The sequence below is a fragment of the Lycorma delicatula genome, chromosome 12, assembly GCF_047948215.1.
Source record: "Lycorma delicatula isolate Av1 chromosome 12, ASM4794821v1, whole genome shotgun sequence".
NCBI lineage: Eukaryota > Metazoa > Arthropoda > Insecta > Hemiptera > Fulgoridae > Lycorma > Lycorma delicatula.
Window position 1 is genome coordinate 32,394,622 of NC_134466.1, and position 22,327 is coordinate 32,416,948.

At 28.0% G+C, this 22,327-nt stretch overlaps 1 protein-coding gene and 1 long non-coding RNA gene across 2 annotated transcripts in view; one reads left to right on the forward strand and one right to left on the reverse strand.

The window, feature by feature from the left end:
* cwo (transcription factor cwo) overlaps positions 1-22,327 on the forward strand; it is a 104,582-nt gene that overhangs the window by 76,385 nt on the left and 5,870 nt on the right. The window contains exons 4-6 of the mRNA XM_075379452.1: positions 4,253-4,442; positions 11,418-11,669; positions 15,993-16,267. Coding sequence (XP_075235567.1) covers positions 4,253-4,442; positions 11,418-11,669; positions 15,993-16,267 — 717 coding nt within the window. The remainder of the gene's footprint in view (positions 1-4,252; positions 4,443-11,417; positions 11,670-15,992; positions 16,268-22,327) is intronic.
* On the reverse strand, positions 463-21,216 carry LOC142332830 (uncharacterized). Its single transcript, XR_012758404.1, has 3 exons — positions 20,905-21,216; positions 4,619-4,729; positions 463-597 (listed from the first exon to the last, which is right to left on the reverse strand). It is a non-coding gene; the product is annotated as an uncharacterized LOC142332830 (long non-coding RNA).

The following is a 22,327-nucleotide window of genomic DNA, read 5'->3' on the forward strand; positions in this document are numbered from 1 at the left end:
ACAGAATGGTTGAAGCAGAAGGTAACAAACAATCAGGACATGTTTTACTGGTGAAAATAAAGAAGAAAGATTAGAATAAAATAGGTTCGGAAACTCTTCGTTAGCGAATGGCTGGCGAAATGTTTCGCCCATTTCTGCGCTTTCGGTAAAATTAAGTTACACGTAAGGATCGACTATATATATAAATATAATAATATAATATAATATATATTATACATATATTGGTGTCTGTGAGTCTGATATTCTTTCCCGCAAAATCTATTCAACCGGTTGAGCTAAAATTTTGCACACAAATAGTTTTTATACGCGGAAAGAACATAGGACTATTGCCGTTACGAAATGTTTCACAGTTTTAAGGTGGTGGCCGTTGGTAAAATCGAATTCAGAAACCACTTGTAGTATTTAAAATTAGAATTTGTACAGAAAAGAAAATTTTGTACAGATTAGATTTCGTCTCTTTCTATATCACTTTCCAGTATCGAGAAAAGTAGCTTTAAAGTTGCGACGGTGTACGGCGCAGTGTCTCAACCAAAACAGCTACTGCCACTATTACTGTGTGTGCGACGTAACTAACTGCATCTGCCTCCGGTTACATTCCTAAAAAACATTAAAAAAAATTATATTATAAGAAATGAAAATGAACCCAAATAGACTCGCAAACGAAATTTTCACACACCTCTGTAACAAAATAAAAAACAATAACTGGTTTCAAGAAACAAGCAAAGATTTAAACGAATTTGTAATAACTGATGCCAACATCAAAGAACGACCATTTTTGAAGAACAAACTACAAAGAATACCAGGTATTTCGGAGAAAAAAAAATCGGATCGGAATAACTTGAACTGAAGAAAGGAAAGAGTAACAGTAAGATTACGATAGAAATGTGGAACAAAAAATTTTTCAAAATGGATTAATTGAATCTTGTGGCCCAAAGAGGCATTAGAATCAAAAATTAATAAATAAACAAAAACTGAAATAAGATAACTTTCTCTTATTTATTGGGTATCATTAAGAACGTTTACCCGCACGAAAGGCAAGTAAGCAGCTATAACTACCATTTTTAAGAATGTGGCCGACTGTTCTGAAACCCACGTACTTCACATCGCTCAAAATTTCGAGCCCTGTGTGACCAGACTGTAGCTCTGAGTAAGTTACAATACACCTACAGTTTTTATAAATTGAACAGGCTTTAATTGTTATTTATCGGTATTATTCTCACGTGCATGAGGGTAATGAACACAGTAGGGAAGTGAGCCCTGATTAAATTAAATTTTCTTCTAATTCTTTGTTGATACGTTTTTACCTGGTTTATTTGTAATTAAAACAAGTTAGTTAATGCAAAATTTAAAAATATACTTTTCGGTTCAACCTTTTTTTTTTGAAAAGCCTAATCTTAAAATAAGATATTACTGGTCCATATCTCAATTATTTATTTAAAATGTCTCAAAAATGAATGTACTATAAGACTGGTGATAAAACTTGATGTATGAATCACTTTTTATAAACAACTGATAAAAAAACCTGAAAACATTTTTAAAATTATTTTATTTGCAAGTCATCATTTTAAGATTAAAGCGAATAATATGAAATTAGAGCTCACTTTTACTTTAACGAACATTGGACGAAATAGGTGTATTATATGTCTTGTGTATAGTAAAAAAAGATTTGAGAAATCTATAAAGAACAGATAAATAGCGCAGTTAAAACTGTTATGCAGTCTGTTGCATATGGAATAATAATAATAATAATAATACTGGGTGTCACGTGTTTGTAACAATCAAAAATAGCGACACTCAAAACACGTTCTTAACGTGTAACTACCGCTTGCCTCCTCAATACCAGCAGTTCTTTATATATAACTTTATATTAATTGCGCAAGCGCGGTTATTTATATCTTTTCTGAAGAAAAAATAATTATTATGTCTTACTTGTATTAACCCACGTCGTATCATTATTTTTATAACTTTTTTGACTCGCATCCAAATTTAAATTAAATACATCCGCGTACATCGACCTCCTTTTAAATATTAATCTGTTGTGTCTTATTTTTACTTTTTTTTTACCTGAGTACTGCAAAAGGTGTTGTTTTGTAATTGGTAAAATGTTTTTTACTGGTAAATAAGCTTTAAATATTAATATGCAACACTTATTTATAGAATCAGAAATTTTTAAAGATTGTAATTTTACATTACCAAAGAACATAGGAACAGATACTGTACATCTGATATCTTGCATTTTAATTTTTGAATTGAAAATATTCACAAAGATAGTATACTAGTTAATTGACCATGATAAGGTGGGAGATATATTAAAGACCAGTTACAGAAATGTATGGATTACAAGGACGATCATTGAATCCTCAAACTAATTAAAAAGCCCTCAGACTAATTTGACACTATACTTATTATTAATTAGCCTTCAAATTAATTTTAGAAAGTATCTTTATATCAACATCTTGTATGATTTTCAGAAAATCTGATTTGGAGAAAACACTTGATCAAGTAAAAGAGAATAAAATAATTATAAAATTAAAAAAGGACTTAAATTTTGGGAAAGAGGAACTATTTACAATCTGTATCATAATTAGTTGAGATTTATTTATGATGAGAAGACAAAGAAAGTAATGAGACTAGAATTTACTGTGTTTTCATTGATTTTCTAATATACAGAAGAAGCAATCTTAGAAGGATTTTGAGGATGAATAACAATCAAAGACAGAAAATTGAGATATTACGATTAACTGATGACTTTTCTACTGAAAAAAAAACAAAAATGAGTTAGAAGAAATACCAAATGACAGAATTATTGCTAAAAGAAAAATTCAATTTAAAATGAATTAATGAGGACACAGTAGCGTAAATAAATGAGTTAAGAGAAATAGCCCAAAAAGCAGGCTTAATGTATCCTTTACCGAGATGGAAATCATGACAAACATCAAATCATTCACACAAAAGACAACAGAGACTAAATAGGGAAAAATAAAAATCACCAACTTCTTTAAGTACCTAGGAAAGATACGCAGAACAGGAATGGGTGGAGCACCAACTGAAAGTAGAACATTAAAACTAGAGAAGCTTAAATTTATTACCAAAGACATCTACAATAAGAATAATCTCTCCAAGATTATGAAATTAAAACATTATACAACTGATAAAACCAGCAATCTTTTATGGCACTCAAAAATACCTAACCAACTTCAAAAAACTGCTCAAGATTGAAAGAAATTAAAACGGAAAGTCCATGGTCCAAAGGTAACAGAGGAAGGATAGAAATTGAAATCTAATAAGGAAATCTATCAAAATCAAGAAATACTTGTAACAGCAATAAGGAAAAGAAGATTAAATTTCTTGGGGCTTGCGATCAGGATGGACCCAAATGGATTAAATAAACAATCTTTGAAAACTGCAAGACACAAAAAGCAAATCAAATTACCTGGAGACTTGAAAGAGGAGTGTTGCGATAGATAACTTCCAAAGAATAGTTTACTGAACAAAACTTCTTGTGCCAGCAAAAAAGGAAAGAAAGAAAATGGACAAATGAGCAAAAAAAGATGTGCTGGAAAAATGAGAAATGTATAGAAGATAGAAAATAGAATAGATGCATAGAAAATAGAAAAAACTAAATATTTGTTTGCATGGTACTAAGTTGGCCTTTTTACATAAAAAAAAGTAATGAATTATGATAAAATCGGGAATAATGAACAAATAAATATTAAGGAATAGAATACAATATACAGAGATGCTGAATTTTATTTAGGCAATAAATTATCAAATTTATTGCTTAATAATAATATTTCTTTTTTTTTTTGAATGGACATCAAAAGTACAGTTGGCACAAGCAGGATAGTAAAAAAATAAGTTTGTCATATTAAGCAAAGAATTAAAAATGAAAAAGGTGTGTTTGGATTGCAGCATCTGCGCTCTATTTATTCATGCTGTAACAGACTGATACCCAAATATATTTAATTTCTTTTTTTTTATGATGAAATAAAATTAACTTTGTATCATGGTGAAAATTTTACTAGGATTAAACAATCCAGACTAGGATTTGAATCTGAAACGTCTAGATAAAAAGTGTGAGATGCTATACTTTACTTCGGAAATGTGGACAGTTAGGAAAACAAAAATTAAGAGTAAAGGCCTTTAAAATGTGGTGCTGTAGATAATATTATCAAACCAAACTGACTAATAACTCAGAAAATTTTTTTTTTTTATTCACATTACTTTACATTATTATTGTTTATTGTTACAGGATCCAATGTCTCATAGGATAATTGAAAAAAGACGCAGAGATAGAATGAACAACTGTCTTGCTGATCTTTCAAGACTTATTCCAGCTGACTACCTCAAAAAAGGCAGAGGGCGTATTGAAAAGACTGAAATTATTGAGATGGCAATAAAACATATGAAGTACCTTCAAGCACATGCATGTAGTCATATAGGTTTGTATATTTTAATAAGTTATTTCATATTTTTTTCTGTCTTTCAACACTTATATCAGAAATGTATTAATTTAAACAAAGATAAACCAAATTTTCCACTCATTCAGTTTTAAATTTGAAATGTTGGTAGTAGTATCATCATAATCTGGTATTCTGCCTGGTGGCAGGTTTCTTACATCACTGCTGTCTTCATTTATCGCTGTCCCAAGCCTTCATCATCTCCTTGAAGTTTCTAATCTTTACCTCATCTATTAACTTCATTCTTCGTTCCTTCCTTTCTCCCATTTCTGGAATGTAATAAAGTATGATGTTTAAAGATTGCTCAGCATATTTTTGTGGAATGTTTTTATCCTGAAATAAGTTTATATTTAAAGTTAAATTAATTAGTGAATTTAACATTTTTGAATTAATTTAAACAGGTTTTTGTTATATAGGGAAACATTATAATGATATTAAAAATATTTTTAAGAAATTTTATTAGAAGTTTATACAATTGAAAAGAAATTAAATGTTTTGGATATTTTCTATAAATAAGCAAAGATTTTGGTTGAATTTATTTTTCGAAAGCAATAAAGTAATGTTGGTCTTAATAAAATAATCTGTATTATTATAGAGCTCATACATTCTCATTAAATTGATATAAATCAAAATATTCAATTTGTTACATAGTACTCATTATATATTTATTTACATATATTTTCACTAGTAAATTAATTATGTAAATGTAAATACCAAAATGTTTAAATGCATTTGTTGAAATAAATGTAAAAAATATTTGATTTGTATAAACTTGTTTGAACAAACTAGATAGATTATTTAACCATATTAATATGATTTTGTGGAAAAATCTATTTCTACTATATTAATAATTGTCTTGCCTTTTGTTGATCTTCTAGACTAGAGAGATTTAGTACATGTTATATTCTCCTGATTTAATAATGCCTGTGATATACTCCAATATTTGTTACCGATTGAATTAAAGAGTTTTGGTCTGTTGGAAGTTTTTCAAAAGTGGATCACATACTATTTTCACAGGATGACATGAAGTTCTTTCATTACTAATGGAGAAATGATCTATCTCTCCCAATGCTTAATCAATGAAATTTAGAAATGATTAATTGATAACTTCGAAATACAGAGTAAAAAATTAAACTATAACCTTGTCAAAAGTTATGTTGTATATTAGTTTTGTTTTAGCGGTTTATGATTTTTGTATTGAATTAACACTTTGAGTGCCACCTATACAGGAAGTAAAACGATTTTAATGGCCAATTTTTTTTCTCATATAATTTCATTCAGTATCACAAAAAAAATGTATTAGTAATAACTGTCACTCATTTGAGTAAAAAATACGTTTTTAGCGATTGTTTTTTTGTGTGGTGACGCATTGGATTCACGCGGCCAGTAACAGTTAAAACCTTTTCCCATCACAATGATCCGCGGTTGATTAGCGCTCCGTGAAAATATGTTGGTATCTGATTGCCTACCTTCATAGTCGTATGCTACCCTCTTGTGAAAAAAATTTCAAAAAATTACAGTATATAAAGAGATTTAACAGATTCTGACAAAAAAAAACCAAATCAAGAGTTATTGCTCACCTCTGAGACGTGGAGTGAAGTGGTACAGAAAACTTGCTGTAGAATTGCTTCTTGGAACCAATGTAGTAAATTCGCTATAGTTATACAATCAGCTTACAAATGAAAACATGCAAATCATCGCATTCAAAGAAGAATTAGTCGAAGAACTGACAGGAATCAATGTTAGTGCCGTTCCGTTCCTCCTCCTCAGACCAACCTCACCGCCTCAAGGAAGAAGGCGATGTCATAAAAAAAAGTCAAAGGCCGAAGGCAGGAAGTTTGCCATGCAAAAAACTACTTAAACCAAATATAAATGTGTGATGTGTGAAAAACATTTTTGTTTGGGCTGTTTTTTTGGTGTACATAAATATTTTGTCTGAAAAGTTAATTTTTTTTTTTATTTTCAAGTTGAAATTTTATTATCTATATTTTATTTTCAAGCAGATTTTCTGCAGTTGCTTTTGTATAGTGTTTGTCAATAAAAATAACATCATATTTTAATACTGATATTCTGCATTATTTCATTACATTTATCATACAGTAATAATCATGTGACACCAGTGTGGACTCGGTATCAACAGGCCAATAACAGTTTCATGACATACTGGCCATGCTCTTTCACTTGCCATGTGTTTTAATAGGAACTATGAAACCAAAGCGGAGTTACACGGCCATATAACTAAACCTAACATGTGGTGACACATTCGACTCATGTGGCCATTAGATCTGTAACTCTGTGAATCCACGTTGGACTCACGTGGCACTCAAAGTGTTTTAATAGTGTTCATAAAACTGCTGTACAATGCTAAAGACAATCACTCATTAACTGAATGTTAGATATGTCCATTACTTCCCTTTTATTATCTACCCTATTTTATCAGATATTTATATGCGCTTTATAAAACAAATTTGTTCTGATTACTTAAACAAAACAAAAAAATTAATGTACTAAGGTTGTTTGTAAAGTTTTTGGCCAAACACAGAGATTCTCCTAGTATGACCAGATGAATATATTTGTCCAGTATGATCCTTTAAATGGCGTGTTCAGATGTATGCGGTTAGTTATTTGTTTGCGACCGTCAAGAATTTGATATTTTCTGAAAATGGATAATATTGAGGTTCAAGTAGTTATAAAGTACTTCGTTTAAAAATTTTAACCCTGACAGATATAAAAAAGAGTTAGATTCCACTTTAAAGGAGTCTTCCTCTTTGTTTACTATGGTAAAAAAATTGGCTACCGAATTTAAACATAGTCATACATCCATTCAAAATGATGAAGCTCAGGACACCCAAAAACCACTACGACTAAAGAAATTATTACAATTCAATATACTGTATTAAATGATTGACATTGTATTACTGTTAACATCTCAATACACCATGCCCACTACATTTTAACCATATTTTAAGTATGAAAAGCTTTGTGCTTGATGGGTGCTGTGTTTGTTTAATAGTCAAAGAGAATTCCATTAAACTGAAACTTCTCAAGAGTGCTTAGACTTATTTAAATGCAATTTTAAAGAGTTTCTTTGACGTTTTACAAAGAGATGAAACATGTATTCACCATTACATGCTAGAGATAAAACAGCAGTTCAAACAGTGGCAGGGAGCAGGTGAAGTTTGCCAAAGAACCAAAGAAAACGAAAATGTTTCCATCTCAAGGAAAAGTCATGGGTATGGTTTTTTTTTGGGATTCTCATGATGTAGTGCTCATAGATTACCTGGCCAAATTCTAAACCATCACCTGGACATCAATACTGATTCAAGTGAAGGGTGCTATTCAGATTAAATATCCACATCTGGGTGAAAAAGAAAGCGCTCTTTAACTACAATAATGTGCCTGCACACACGTCATATTGTTGCTGTAAAACTCCACGATCTAATTTCGAAGTACTTCCATGTGCACCGTATTTTGCTGGATTTGGCTTCCTGTGATTACTTCTTGCCAAACCTGAAGAAATGGCTTACTAAACGAAGATTCTCTTTAAATGATACCAAAACTGAGATGACCGTTTTATTTTACAGAGGTGGGCAGATTGCATTATACTAAGGGTAATAAAAAGTTGGAAAGTTGTTGGTTTAAATGTATAGAGTTCAAAATTGAAAAACAAAAAAAAATCTCAATAATCTTGTGTTTTCTTTGCCAGATCAAGAACCTTTTGAACGACCCTTGTAGTATTATCGTTAAAAATAAGTAAATAATTACAAATAAAAATGGAATAACATAATTTGTATTTCTAACAATGTCTATTTTAGGGAATTTAATAAAAGTTATTTTTCAAAGACATTAGTGTGTTGTCTTAGTTAATTAACTGGCAGTATAATTCGTTTTCTGTACAATCAGTTTCTTTTTTAATACTAAGGTCTTATGTGAAATGGATATATTTTCCTTTAATCTCTTCAAAAATTATCTTTATAATTGATTGTTCATTTATAAGTTTAATTATTGTTATAAACATTGAATAAATGTATTATATCAATTTTTCTTATCTAGTGTGTCTTGCTGTTTTGTTTTGATTACGAGTTTTACAAATTTTCATTTACTGTAACAAAAAAAATAAAAATAACAATAAAAAGACAAATATTTATTTATTTTTTCAAATGTGACTTAAAGATTCCATTTTACATTTCTCTGTTAATTTTTTATCAGTTAATTGATAAGGCGAGTTTGTTCTAAGAATTGTTTTCAATAAATGTTATAAATGATGGAACTAGAAATCTTTACTCATTTTTACTTTGTTTCCCTGACCTTTCTCATTAATTCATTTTTAGTATTATTCATTTTATATAACAATATAAACTCTATTAAAAATTCTATTTTATTTTTTCATTGGAGTTATGGGAAATTAAATGTAACAGTATCTTGGCTGTTGTTATCTGCTTTTTGTTGTGCTATTAAATTGTCTGAATGTCACTGTTTACAAAATTTCAGTTTGATATATTTATCATACTTAAGTTTGAATGTGTAAGATTTGATAACAAATTTAGACATTTACATTTATTAAGGAGAGTTGATGAACTTTTGAGTTTTTATTATTATTATTATTGCACAAATATTTAGTTCTATTAACACAAGATTTGTTTTGATTTACTGTTAAAATATATCCATTTCAATTTGTGTGTTTGTATTAACAAGCACTCATAAAATAACTCAGTACATGGTTAAATCAGTTAATTTATTTATTAAAAAAAAAATTCTTTAAATATGTTTTTGACATCAAATTTTTTCTGACATCTCATAACAGAGATAAATTTATAAAGTATTTTTTTAATGATTGTTTTGACCGTTTTATTTTTTTCCTGTGATTTATTTACCCCAATATAATAAAATTAAATTCTATATAGATTTTACTCATAAATTTCCAATTGTATTGTATGTTATTTTATTTCACTGAAATTTACTTAAAAAAAATTGTGTTTTCTTAAAAATTATTTTTTGAGTATTATAAAAAAAATTTCAGATTTTTACATACAATACATATCTTCAGGATGCACTCTCTTACTTTTATCAGCTCAGCTTATACTATTACAAATAATATAAAGTAGTGTCAACAGATGTACAGGATGATATTAATTTATTGTAGAAATTTGGAAATAAATTTTCAGCAACCTTAACTGGAAAGTGAGATTTTGATATTCGTTGATTTGAAATTCTTCTTTATTTTATTCAGTAAAATAGATTTCTAAAATATTTCTGTTATGTTATACTTTAAACAAAATGACAAGCTGACTTTAGTACAATCAATTCTTATACTTCTCGAGACAGTTGACAACCCATTTACCTCTTTTGTCATTAATTTTTTAAAAATGTATTTTCCTCAATGATCTTCCTTATTTGTGTTCTACTCTAATGAGTGTTATTCAGGAAAAAAGATTTAAATAAAACAAATAAAAATTTTTTTCATATCTGGGCATACAAATTGTTCCAAATCTATTCACAGTATATTCAAGCATTCTCTTCATCGTATTCCTCAATTTTTTCCAAACAGTAAAGGAACATAATAAAAAAAAGTACTAAAGCTTCTAGACTTAAATACCACAAATGGTATAAAAAGTTTTCTAAAGTAGCTTGTGATAAGGCTTCATCAATTTTTGTATATATGTTCTAATTTTTAAGATCAAATCTGATAATGGAGCTTCTGTAGAGAACAGAGACAAGAATCAGTTTTTCAAATAAAATATCACAACGAAAATACGTATACATCAGACAGAGCTTTCTTTGTAATTGTATTCATTTGGATTTCTTTTCAAAACATTTGTAATGAGTAAATGACTAGCCATCCAGAGGGCATAATTGCTCTTTGATAATAGAAAAATAAAAATATTCTGAGATGAATGTTGTAATTTATTACATGAATGAATTAATGATAAATGAATTTGAGAGGGAAAGCTTCCAACCAAAACACAATCACAATCTTCTTTGAAAACACCAAAAATTCTCTCTTTCAACACAAAGCCATTGTATAATTTAAAAAAAATGAATACTGAAGTATTTAAAAAAATGACCTACACTATAAATTAGCAAAGTGTAACTGAGTGGTATTGTTAACATATCGAAAACCCAAAAGCATTACAGAATTTAATTAAACAAGTCTTGACTTGTTCGATGTTTTGATAAATATTTAACAACACATTTAATAACCCGAACTGTAACAAAAATACACATATATTTTCAATTCTACAACAGTATAAATAAATAGTAAAGCATTACATTTGTAATGTATTATGCATAAATTTATTTGCAAATACTATTTAACAAATTTTACAAATTTTATCCTCCCAGTAGTGTGGGTTAATGGGATCAGAAGAAGCTGAAATTTTTTTCATAATAATCATTCTAAATCATAAAATCATTCTAAATGGTAGCATGCATGAAATTTGACTTTCAAAAATTCAAATAAGTTATATTGACCATTACGCAGATTAAATTCAAAAAATAACTTAACCACCTAATACAGTAACAGGAAAACCTAAAAAAATTATACCAATAATTGACTTTTACAGGATCCTATCGACAATCGGTATACAACTCTATAATTACATCAAATAAATAACAAAAAAGAAATAAAATTTACAAAACATAAACACTCCAACAAATACAAAATTTCTAATAACTCCATCGCGGATATCAGTGAACATGAACAGTGTTTATCTCTCTAAATTTTTAAGTTTTTTTTTCTTTTTTATTATTTATTTGATGTAATTATAAAGTTGTGTACCAACTGATGATGCAAGATCCTGCAAAAGTAAACTATTAGTTTTCGTTTTTTTAGGTTTTTCTGTTACAGTGTTTGGTGGTTTAGTTGTTATTTTTTGAATATATATATCTGTATATTTATATGTTGGTTTGGTAATTAGTTTTTTAGATATAATTCTAATTATTGATTTTTATTTTCAGATGGATATGGTGTGGATACAAGGCAGACTGGCATTCCTCATAGACATAATGAATCAGATGATACCTTATCACCACCTGATAGTTTATCAAAAGAGAGAACCAATAGTATATTTGCTGAACATTATCGTCAAGGATACCATGAATGTTTGTCAGAGGCAATGCATTTTCTCGTTGACGTCGAAGGATTTTATTCAAATGACTCCCTTTGTGTTGCACTTTTCAATCACCTTACAAAACACTGTGACAAACAGAGTATGTATTACCTGTTTGTGTTTTTTTTTTTTTTAATTATAGTATATTATTAAATTAGAAATAGTTTAAAAATCTTATATATTTAATTATAAAAAATATGTTTATTTAAAATCTTTTTATGAACACTTGTTAAAAACAAAATTAAGGGTCTCTCAAAAATTCTTTGAGATCTTTTTTTTTTGTTTAACTCTGAACTCATTACATAACTTTTTATCAGAGTGTATTCTTTACTTGATAGTTTAATACATGGTGATATTCAGCTTTTAAAATTATACAATTTCAACGATTTGGTAATAATCATATTATTTGAATCATATATTTTCTTACTCTCTCTTTCTCTGTCGTAAGAAAGATTTTATTACTATCAAATATTAACCTAAACTTATTTCTTTATGTCAAGCTAAATGCGAGAATTATTTTCATTTTTTTTCTTTCTTTCTATTAAGATGCTCTTGAATATAAGGATTTGACTCCAATGACCAAGATATTATTTCTTTTTCACTCTTCAAATACTTCTGACTGGTCTATTATTTTTCTTTTAACAAATAAATACCTCTAACATAAAAACTGAAAAGAATTTTCAATTGTTAACTCCATTTTGTAGCAGTGCACTATTTCTACTGATTATGTATGCTGTTACTCTTCTATGTACAGGCAATGTATATGAAACATTGTTCTCGATAGAAAGCAGTACATTAGTTTCTTACTTTACACAATTTAAACCATTTTTTCTTATAACTGTGATTGATGAAAAGCACTTGAGGTACGAGATATTAGTTAAGAGAATTTTCTCTAAGAGTAATGATGTTCATAATGCAACAATGGCAAAGGTACTACTTCTAAGACTGAATATCATGTTCTCAATATTCAGCCATTGAATTAACACATTTACCATATATTATTTTGCGAAGATTATTACTCTTAAAGAAAATTAATTTATATCTCTTGTTCCTCAAGTACTTTTGATACAGTAGGTTTTGCCAAGTGGAAAAGTAATGGGAAACCACTTCACTTCTTACATAACCTAATAAGCATAACATGGGATACTTATTTTTAAGGTGATCATATCATTTTTACAACTGATTTGTGACTTATGTTAGGCTGTTTACAATGGGTAAAATTATTTCATTTAACATATGTGCATTTCTAGTTTTAGAATGCAGTTTTTTTTATTATACATTAGCAAGCAAATTAATCAAAATACAGGGAAGTTTTTGTTTATTTCTATGTTGTGGCTACACTGTTTGACCACATCCATTCTTTAAGTTGCCTGTGTAATGTGAGATTGTTGTTCTTTGGTTATTTAGCAATTATAAATAGTGTTTTGTGAAAGTTTATTTCGTTCTTTATTACAAAATCATATTTTTACATTTTGTTCTGTGTATCTTGAATAAATACGAGTATTAATGGACATAACTCATAAGAAAGCATTCAAAAACTGTTTCTCTTTCTGAGCATACCAGTATGACAGAATGGCATACAACTTCTGAGTGTAATGTTGAAGTAGGGATAGTGAATGATGTTATTTTAAAACAGTTTAAAGAAACTGGTTCATTTTCATATCAAAGAAAAGACAAATATGGCCGTAAAAGAAAACCTATTCCATCACAAGTTATTAATGAGAAAAAATTAACTTTATCCAAAATTATTTGCTGTGGACTTAAATTGAAAATTAGTAGCCATTGAAATAAATTTACACTTGATAGTTGTTAGATGCTGACTTCTTGTAGCTGGACGGAAAGCTCTTCAGCCAACTAAAAAGCAGCTTTTAACACCAGTAATGTGTAAAAAGAAGGCTCTTGTTGGCCAAAGCACATGCTAACTGTACCAAAGAATACTGGAAAAATGTTATGTTTTCCAATCAGTCACATTTTTATGTTCAAGGGAAAAGGGTTCCATACTTTAAAAAAGCATTAGAGGAATACACATCAATGGCTCATATCCAACAATCAGTTAAACATCCTCAGAAAAAAATATTTTGGAATTGTTTCACATTTGAAGGTTCTTTTTTATTACTTCCAGTAGATGGTATGTATAAAAGTGATAGATGTATCACACAGCTTCAAAATAAATTCCACAAGGCAACAGAGTGTTCCAGCACGATATTGCACCATGCAATACTGCCAAAATCAGGGTAAAGTTTTCCAATGAACAAACCATTAAAATGTTTGTCCCATGGCCAGGCAACTCCCCAGACTTACACCCAATTGAAAATCTTTGGGCAATAGTCAAAACATCACTCTCAAAAATGAACTCACAAAACATCACAAAAATTAACCTCATTAAACCAATATCAGTATGGTTACAAATTAAAAAAAAATAATTGTAGTACACTTCAATAAGTGTAGTACACTTGTTGAATCAATGCCAAATCATGTACATGAAGTGATTAAGAGTAAAGTAGATCATATTAATTACTAGATATTCACAAATTGTATAAGTATGAATTTTTTTCTAAATAAAATTATTTTTTATAAAATAACATCTGTGTTTGGATTAATTTGGCTGCTACTGTAAATGCCCAGTTTTTTGCATTATATTTTTTTTGTATATTTTTAAAAATGTATACACACACACACACATATACAGAGTGTTAGCACATTTGCCTTTCATTCAGAGGCTTTAGTTTTGAGTCTTGGCTGAAAATGAGCCAAGAGTCATGAGCTGTATACTTCATTAACATCCATCACAGTAACTATTACTTGGCATCACTCTGTTGTTTGTTGTTACTATGTGAATAAATAATAAATTAAACTTATGTGTGATTGTGTTTGCTTTGTTTCTACTTTCAATAAACATTGATTTATTTTAGAATGCTTATTTATTTATATATATATAGTTTTTAGATAATATTGGCGATACAGCTTTCTGATCTGATTTTTTAAATCCTTCATCACAAATTATACTTTCAACTTCAAAATTTGTCCCATAATTGTCATTCATGGAATTGCAGTATGGCATTAATTTATATTTATATTTACAATTGAAATTTGTGAAAAATCTTTTGGTAGCCATAATTTAATAAAATATTTTGAACTTACATTTATGTGGTAAATTTTTTGTTATTATACTGCTCAAACACTTTAATAAAATCTGTTTATTTTCACAATGAACTCCAATATGAATAAAGACTAATAAACTAGTCAATATTACTTTGAATTTTAGAAATATTCTGTTATGAATAAAAGCTCAGAGTAAAACTATAAGCTACCTATATTTAAAAAAAAAATTATATTGTACTACTCACATGAGTTTATAAATAGAGGACTTTTTAGTTTTATCATTCCTTATCTGAAATCTCTTCTGCTCTGTATAAGTACTATAACTTGGGCCTAGCTCTGTATGCAAAATCAGGAAGACAGTAAACAGTGATCCTGTGAGTATTTATTACTTTATTATTTTTTTTTTATTTTTGGGTTTACAGGTTATTTTGATTTTGATTATTATTTTTTAATTATTTATTTAAATTAAATTAAATTAAATTTAAAATTAATTAATATTATTAAATATTATAAAATATTTTTTAATATTATTATTTTATTAATTTAAATTAATTTTATTTAAATTATTTATCTAAAGAGTAATCTATCTTGATCTATTTACAAGAGTGGATCTTATCATCCATTTTCAATGTCGTTTAACGCTTCTTCCCATTTTGATTTTATGGCTGCAAGTTTGATCCTACTGTTGAGCACCATCAGTAATGTTTTCCTTGCTGAGGATGTCTGAGCAGAGGTGCTCCTTGGTGTAAGGTAGGGGGATTTAGTTACACTCAGGGACTCTCTTAAGTACCTATCAGGAAACTCCTGGCCTCCTAATTCTACTCGCTATTCAAAGACATTACTCAAAAACTTAAGTACTGTAGACCACAGCGCATAAAAAACTAACAAATCATTAAAAATATGTAATTTACAGAAACACAAAGTTTGATAAAAATAACAAAGATTAATTTTATTATATGATAACATATTTAAGATATTGTGTAATCTTTTTAGGAAATGTATAATTGGTAACAACAGTGGTACCTGATAACATAGAGGAAAGTGCTGATAATTACTTCTAAAAGGTCTTGGAAACCTAGGTAGAATTAAGATTCCTAATCTCTTTCCCTGATAAGCAATGGAGCAGCTGCTTTCAAAGTAAATCTTAATGGTATGATGAATTTTTATAGAACTTATCTAAATACTCTGTTTTCTGAGGTACTTCATTTCCTATGCGAGAGAACCCAGCTAACAGCTGTGATATACTCAGGTGAAGTTAGGCATCTTATTTTTCTGAATATCTAGTATATTATAACAAATGAACATTTATCATTGATTGCAGGTGATAGATTCAGTTCAAATGGTGAATTACGACCAAGTATAAGCTGTATAGAATCAACGACCAGTACTTCATCACCAGGATCAACTGGTGGAAGTAGTAATACAAATTGTAAAGTCCAAAATGGAGATCCAGGTTCAAGTTCTGGCAGTGAAGGTGGAAGTAGCGCTATTGGTAGCCGTAGTAATGAAGATTTATATGACAACCATCATCCAAGTCAGCTTCGTGATATTCTTACTTGTCCAAGTCTTAATTCTCATTCTGTCTCAAGAATGCAGGTACATTTCTTTTCTTATTTCTCTATGCTTCATTTTATAATTAGAGTTAATTAATTTTATAATTACATTTATTTTATATACTTATCTAACTAAAATATATAAGCTAAATTGTTTTATTTTATAATGCTGCATAGCTTGTCTTATTCATTTTGAAAATCATATTTTACAACCTAATTTAAAATTTCTATTTGTTTTTTTTTTTAATTAAGTATTTGTTAAAAATTCATTGATGATTGGTAATGAACTTGTAAGATGTTAAAAGAGGATATATTGTATTTACCAATTACAGAGTTAACTTAACAATGTTTTTTACATAAATAACATGGATCCTAATCTGTTGAAAAATGTATTTTAAATTTCATTTCAATTACTGGAAATAAGCATCTGTATTCTGTCTTGTAAATATTATTATGAATAACAGAAATAAGTAAAACAAAAGGCGAAGTTGTGCAACTCATCAGTGAGAAATAAAAAAAAATTAAATTCAAGGTCATTTCAAAGATTTTTCTTAACTATAAATATAATAAGCTATATTTATTACATATTTTACTTATGCTGATTTTGATATAACATACCTCATCCAATTTATGATGAAGAAAAAATTTTTTTTTTTTCATACATTTCTTTATATAGTAACAATGTTACTATACTGAGTGTACCACTCAGCTGTGGCACAGGTTTGAAGTTTGAGAATTTTATTAACGACTTTATTTCTATTCCAAAGACGTACAGCAAATTGTCAACCCTATTATTATTGTGAAAATCAAAAGCAATGAAAGGCTGCACAAAATTTCAGTGAATTCAGAAATTGGATACTTTTAAAGTTCTGTATGTGCTGAGAGAAAACTGTAGAGTACAGTCATATTCAAAGGGTTCATATGTAGTTGTGTACATTTCTGAACATTATTGAAGTTATTCATCAGGAACTGTGACATGTAGCCTACTCTTTAAAAGAAAGATGACAATGAAAATTAAATTGTATTACATATGTATGTAATTATTTAATTATAAAAAAAAAGCTGGCCAAGTACTGCATGACTTTCCTGTCTGCACTGGTTTAATCACAATTACCAAAATAAGATTTAAGCATCAAAATTCCCAATTTTAGATTAAACAAATTTTTTATATTTAGCATGAAATTTAGAAAATTTATTTATAGGTAAGTGATCTCTAACAAAAGAATTTATTTAAAAGAAAACTGTTTAAAATTATTTAAAAAATAAAGTATAATCTTTATGAAAGTAATGAAAAGAATTACTTTTTTTGGGTCCAGAGTGTATTATAGGCACCAAAGTTACTTTAATTTTAATAGCCTTTTAAATCATGAAGAATACAAAAAAATTTTTTTTAATAATAAAAATTAAACAAGTTAAAACCAAACAGAATATATATTTTTTTGATGCAGAAAACCTTTTCTAAAAATAATCATATATATATATATATATATATATATACATACACAGGGTGTCCCATATAAAACGCAACCCATCAATCACTCATCCATGAAATTTCAAAAGTCAAGCTTACTCCCCTACTCGTTACTGCAATGAACTTGTCCAACATCTGAACATTGCGGCGATGCAGTAGAACACTACCAATAGTAACAACAATGCAATCATAACGTTCAGTGTATTGCTAGAGACAAGATGGTGTTTTCATTAGATGAACGTGTTTTCATTGTTGAGTCGTACTTCAGTACGAAATCAGTGGTTGCAGTGCAAGATTTGTTTCGCCATAAGTACCCAGATAAACCAGCTCCTAACAAAACATCAGTATTAAGGTTAGTTGCAAAATTTAGAGACTGGTTCTGTTAATAACAAGGAACACAAAAGATCTGCGTCAGTGTTGAATACAGATAGTCACTGAAATCAAAGACCAATTACTCGACTCACCAAATAAATCGATCAGACGTTTGTCTGCTGAAATTAATTTGTCTAAATCAACTGTTCATCGGGCGACCAAACGATTACAATTACGACCTTATCGCATTCAAACGGTTCATCAACTTCTTAAGCCCGACAAATAAAAACAGCTACAATTATTGTCAATGGTTCCGGCGATTTCTGCGTGAGGGAATTAATGTTATTTCAGTTCATCGCACTCTTGGAAGAGGAAGACAGACACTGCTGGCTACAACATGACGGTGCGACATCGCACTACGCAGGTTCAACTTCTGATTTCGTTGAGGAATTCTCTGGTAATCGTGTTATCGGTCGAGGCTTGTGGTCACCAAGATCTCCAGATTTGACTGCGGCGGGTTTTTTCTATGGGGTTACCTCAAAGAAAAAGCCTACAGCAACAAACCATGAACACTTGAAAGTCAATATTGAACAAGCTGTATTAAATATCCAGCCACAAACTTTGAAAAAAGTTGCAAGAAACGCTGTAAAAAGAATTGAAGCTTGTATTCAAGAAGATGACGGCCACTTCCAACATTTACTCTAAATGTAAGGTAATAATAAAAATTACATTTACATTTACACATGCCTTTTTATTATTTCAATACCTATCAATATAAGGTTGGGTTGCGTTTTATATGGAACACCCTGTATATATATATATATATATATATATCAAGCTTAACAAATTTACTTAAGTAAAGTTTGCTTTAAATCTAACAATCCTTTCAATTAAGGCCAAAAAAAGAAAAAGAAAATTCTCAAAAAAGATTTACTGCATTTTAGCTCAGGTGTCAGTAATTAAAAAAAAAGAAAACATTCTTGTTAACTCTATACATGAAGTATAAATTATCAAAAAAAAAATTTTTTAATATTTAAATGAAAGGGAGATAGGAGCAAATGAGCAAAACAACATACTTTCAATTTTAAGAGGTGGGGTTGATTTTTGAAATTGTTTTTGGATTATTTATAAATGCATTGTAATTAACAAATCTGCTTTAATAAAGTTTTCTCTAAAGAAAATCAAAGTTGGTTTTCCCCATCCAAAACAAATTTTGAAAAAAATTATTATGATCAATGCCACATATATATTAGTATTTGTGCCAAAATCGAAGAAAATCAGTTTGGTCAATCCTGAGATATAAGGCAGTGCTACATAGATATATATATGATTTTTTGGTCTAGATGTACTAGTTGGACGTTAAAATGTAAAGGTTTGCAGAAAACCTGATACCTCATTTTTGATATGATCACCACACTTTCCCCTTTAATATACATATTTGATGGGAAAATGAAATATTGATTTGAATTATATATGTTGACACTACGTTGCACTCACTATATCTGTTTTATTTATCAGTGAATAGAAATCATTGTCATAAATTGTTTTATAATTATAAACATTCTACATCGGATTTTTAGCAACCATGTTTTATTGCTTTTATATCTACAGTATATTTTTTAGTCTGTTTATGAATCACTGTTAATTTACTTTGTCAGTAGTTAATTTTACTCTATTATCTAAACACACTATTTTTAATTGTAATAGTACAAATCAGTATATTTCATTCAATTAATTAATTTTTTTTCACTGTTACAGTGGTTGATTAAATCTTAGCCATCAATTAAAAGCTGTAAAAACATAGCTTTATATTTAAATACATTTAAAAAAAATATATGTTCTACTTAATAAAATTATATTCTGGTAATGTTGTTCATACTGCATTGTGGTTTCAGTTGAATTTAGTTTTTATACCTCCTGGTTAAGGAAAATATGTATGTAGAATGTAATCAAACAATACATTAGACGTGAATGTCTATATTTTATACTGTCTGTTCATGTTCATGTTTTATATTGATGTATCTGTTTTTATGTCTTTGTATATTATGTTATTTAAGTGTGTCATGTCATTTTTTTTTTCAATAATAAACTGATGCTATGTTAAAAAAATACTAAATTGGAATCAAGATCATTATTTAATTTGTCAGTAAATTTGTTCATAAATCTCTATTTGCCATAGTGAAATGTACATAGAATGAATTTGGGAATAATTGAATACTTTTATTACATAAAAGTACTATTTACTTAAAGTAACAACAGTGAAAAGTTTCTATTGTTAAAAAATCTTTCATTATTTATTATGATATTAAAAATAAACAATATATACTTCTTTTAATACTATTACTAATAACAATAATTATCGCTCTAACACTGGCTACCGTAGTCATTATGATCTATTTAACATTTATTTAGAAAAATAACCCAAACATTATGTCAAGTTTTTAAACCACAAAACCTTTCTTTATCTAGACCCTTATATTCTAAGAATTTATCTTATTTATATCTAATTTATTCATAATTATTTACAATGCTTTGCATTAGGTGACTCTCAATATGATTACTAGAACACAAAAGCAGCAAGGCACTCACTTAAATTTTTTTTTTTTTTTTTGTAAAAATATGGTAAATATGTAATAATTTTACTAATATAAAAACAAAATTTAATTAAATTTGCATTTTCATTTCATTCATAAAATGTTACATGTCACAATTGTATAACTCTGTAATGGTTCAGTTTTAAGTTGTTCACTTGGTAATAAAGTTGCCTATCTCGATATCTTATATAATATTCCCAAAGAACTCAATTTTATGCCTTTTTATAGTTCTCAATTACTCCAAGCTTTTCTTTATTCAAGTGAGTATAATATTATTAAAAAAAAAAAAAATATTGAACATACCCATTCAATCTATCTTCAATAGTTGTCTATACTTTCAAATTCATCAAAATGTTTCTATTACACAACAGAAATTGGAAGGTGTAATATAATATTTTTTTATTCTTGTTAGAACTCATCTTCAAAGTCTTCCAATTTGGATTTTATTTTCAGCAATGGAATTTCAGCTCAAGTTGATAGTTATGTAAAAACATAAAACAAAATCAAAACATTACATAGAATAATATAAAATAACAATTTAAGTGATTTAAAAAACAAAACAAAGTTTTATCTCTATTTGGATAAAAATAGAAAAGTAAAAAAAATGAATTATAAAGTAATAGAAATGTATTTATGCTATAAGAAGTCAAATCGTAAAGCAAATCCTATCTTATATAATGGTCTTTATCATTCAAACTCACCATTTTTTGGGTAGTTGTTACAATTTGTTTGATTCCTCTTTTGTTAAGTATAAGGCAAAGATTTATCTAAAAGAAAACTGATAGTGAATTTTTCGCTAAATTTTAATAGAATTTATTAAATGTTTATCTTGTTTAAATTTTGAAAAGGTATAATAAAATTTATTTTGGTGTTAGTATTTATATGTTTGATAATGTATTTTATTACACAATATAATCTTCTGTTTCTTCATTTTTATAAAAAAAAAATCCTCTACTTTCATTCTCATCGATTTAAAATTATATTTTATAAGGCAGTGTCTAAATAATTTTTTTATTAATTTCTTTTTTTTTTCTTTTTATTTTACTTAGCATTAAGTTCATGTTTAAAGATTATTTTTTAGATGTTTTAAATAAATTGTAATCAACAAACTTTGAAGATCTATAGGTTGGATTTACGATAATATTGTATACTTAAGTAGTTCTTTCTAGGTCTTCTGCTATATTCTCTACTGGAGTAAGTAAAATTAGTTTTACTCATAAATTAATAAAAAACAGTTGTTTGTAATAGTATTCAGTGAAAAAAAAAATTTTTACTTGCATGTTTTGACATATGCAGTACAGTGCAAAACTTTGTCACCATTCAGTGCCACAGGGATGATGAATTAAAAAAAAACAAAGACTATGAATAGAATTCATGAAAGTAACATACTTAGAAATTGTTTAGGGAACTCTATCTAGACAGAAAATTATTATTCTATTAAAAATGAATATTTTTATTACTTCTGATTTTTATTACTTTCTGGTTTTAAGTACTGTCACAGGAATCTCGGTTTTATAAGAAAGATTTTTTCAACTTTTAATGTACAGAGAACTTTATCAAAAATGGTTAATATATAAAGAACATTATTAATAAATTAATTAAAAAGTGTCAATTTAAATTTAAAACAAAATGAACCACAATGTTGTAAAGGATAATTTAATTTTTCCTTAAAATAATATCATAAAGAATTTTCAAAAAAATTTAATTGATAAAACTGCTTTTAATA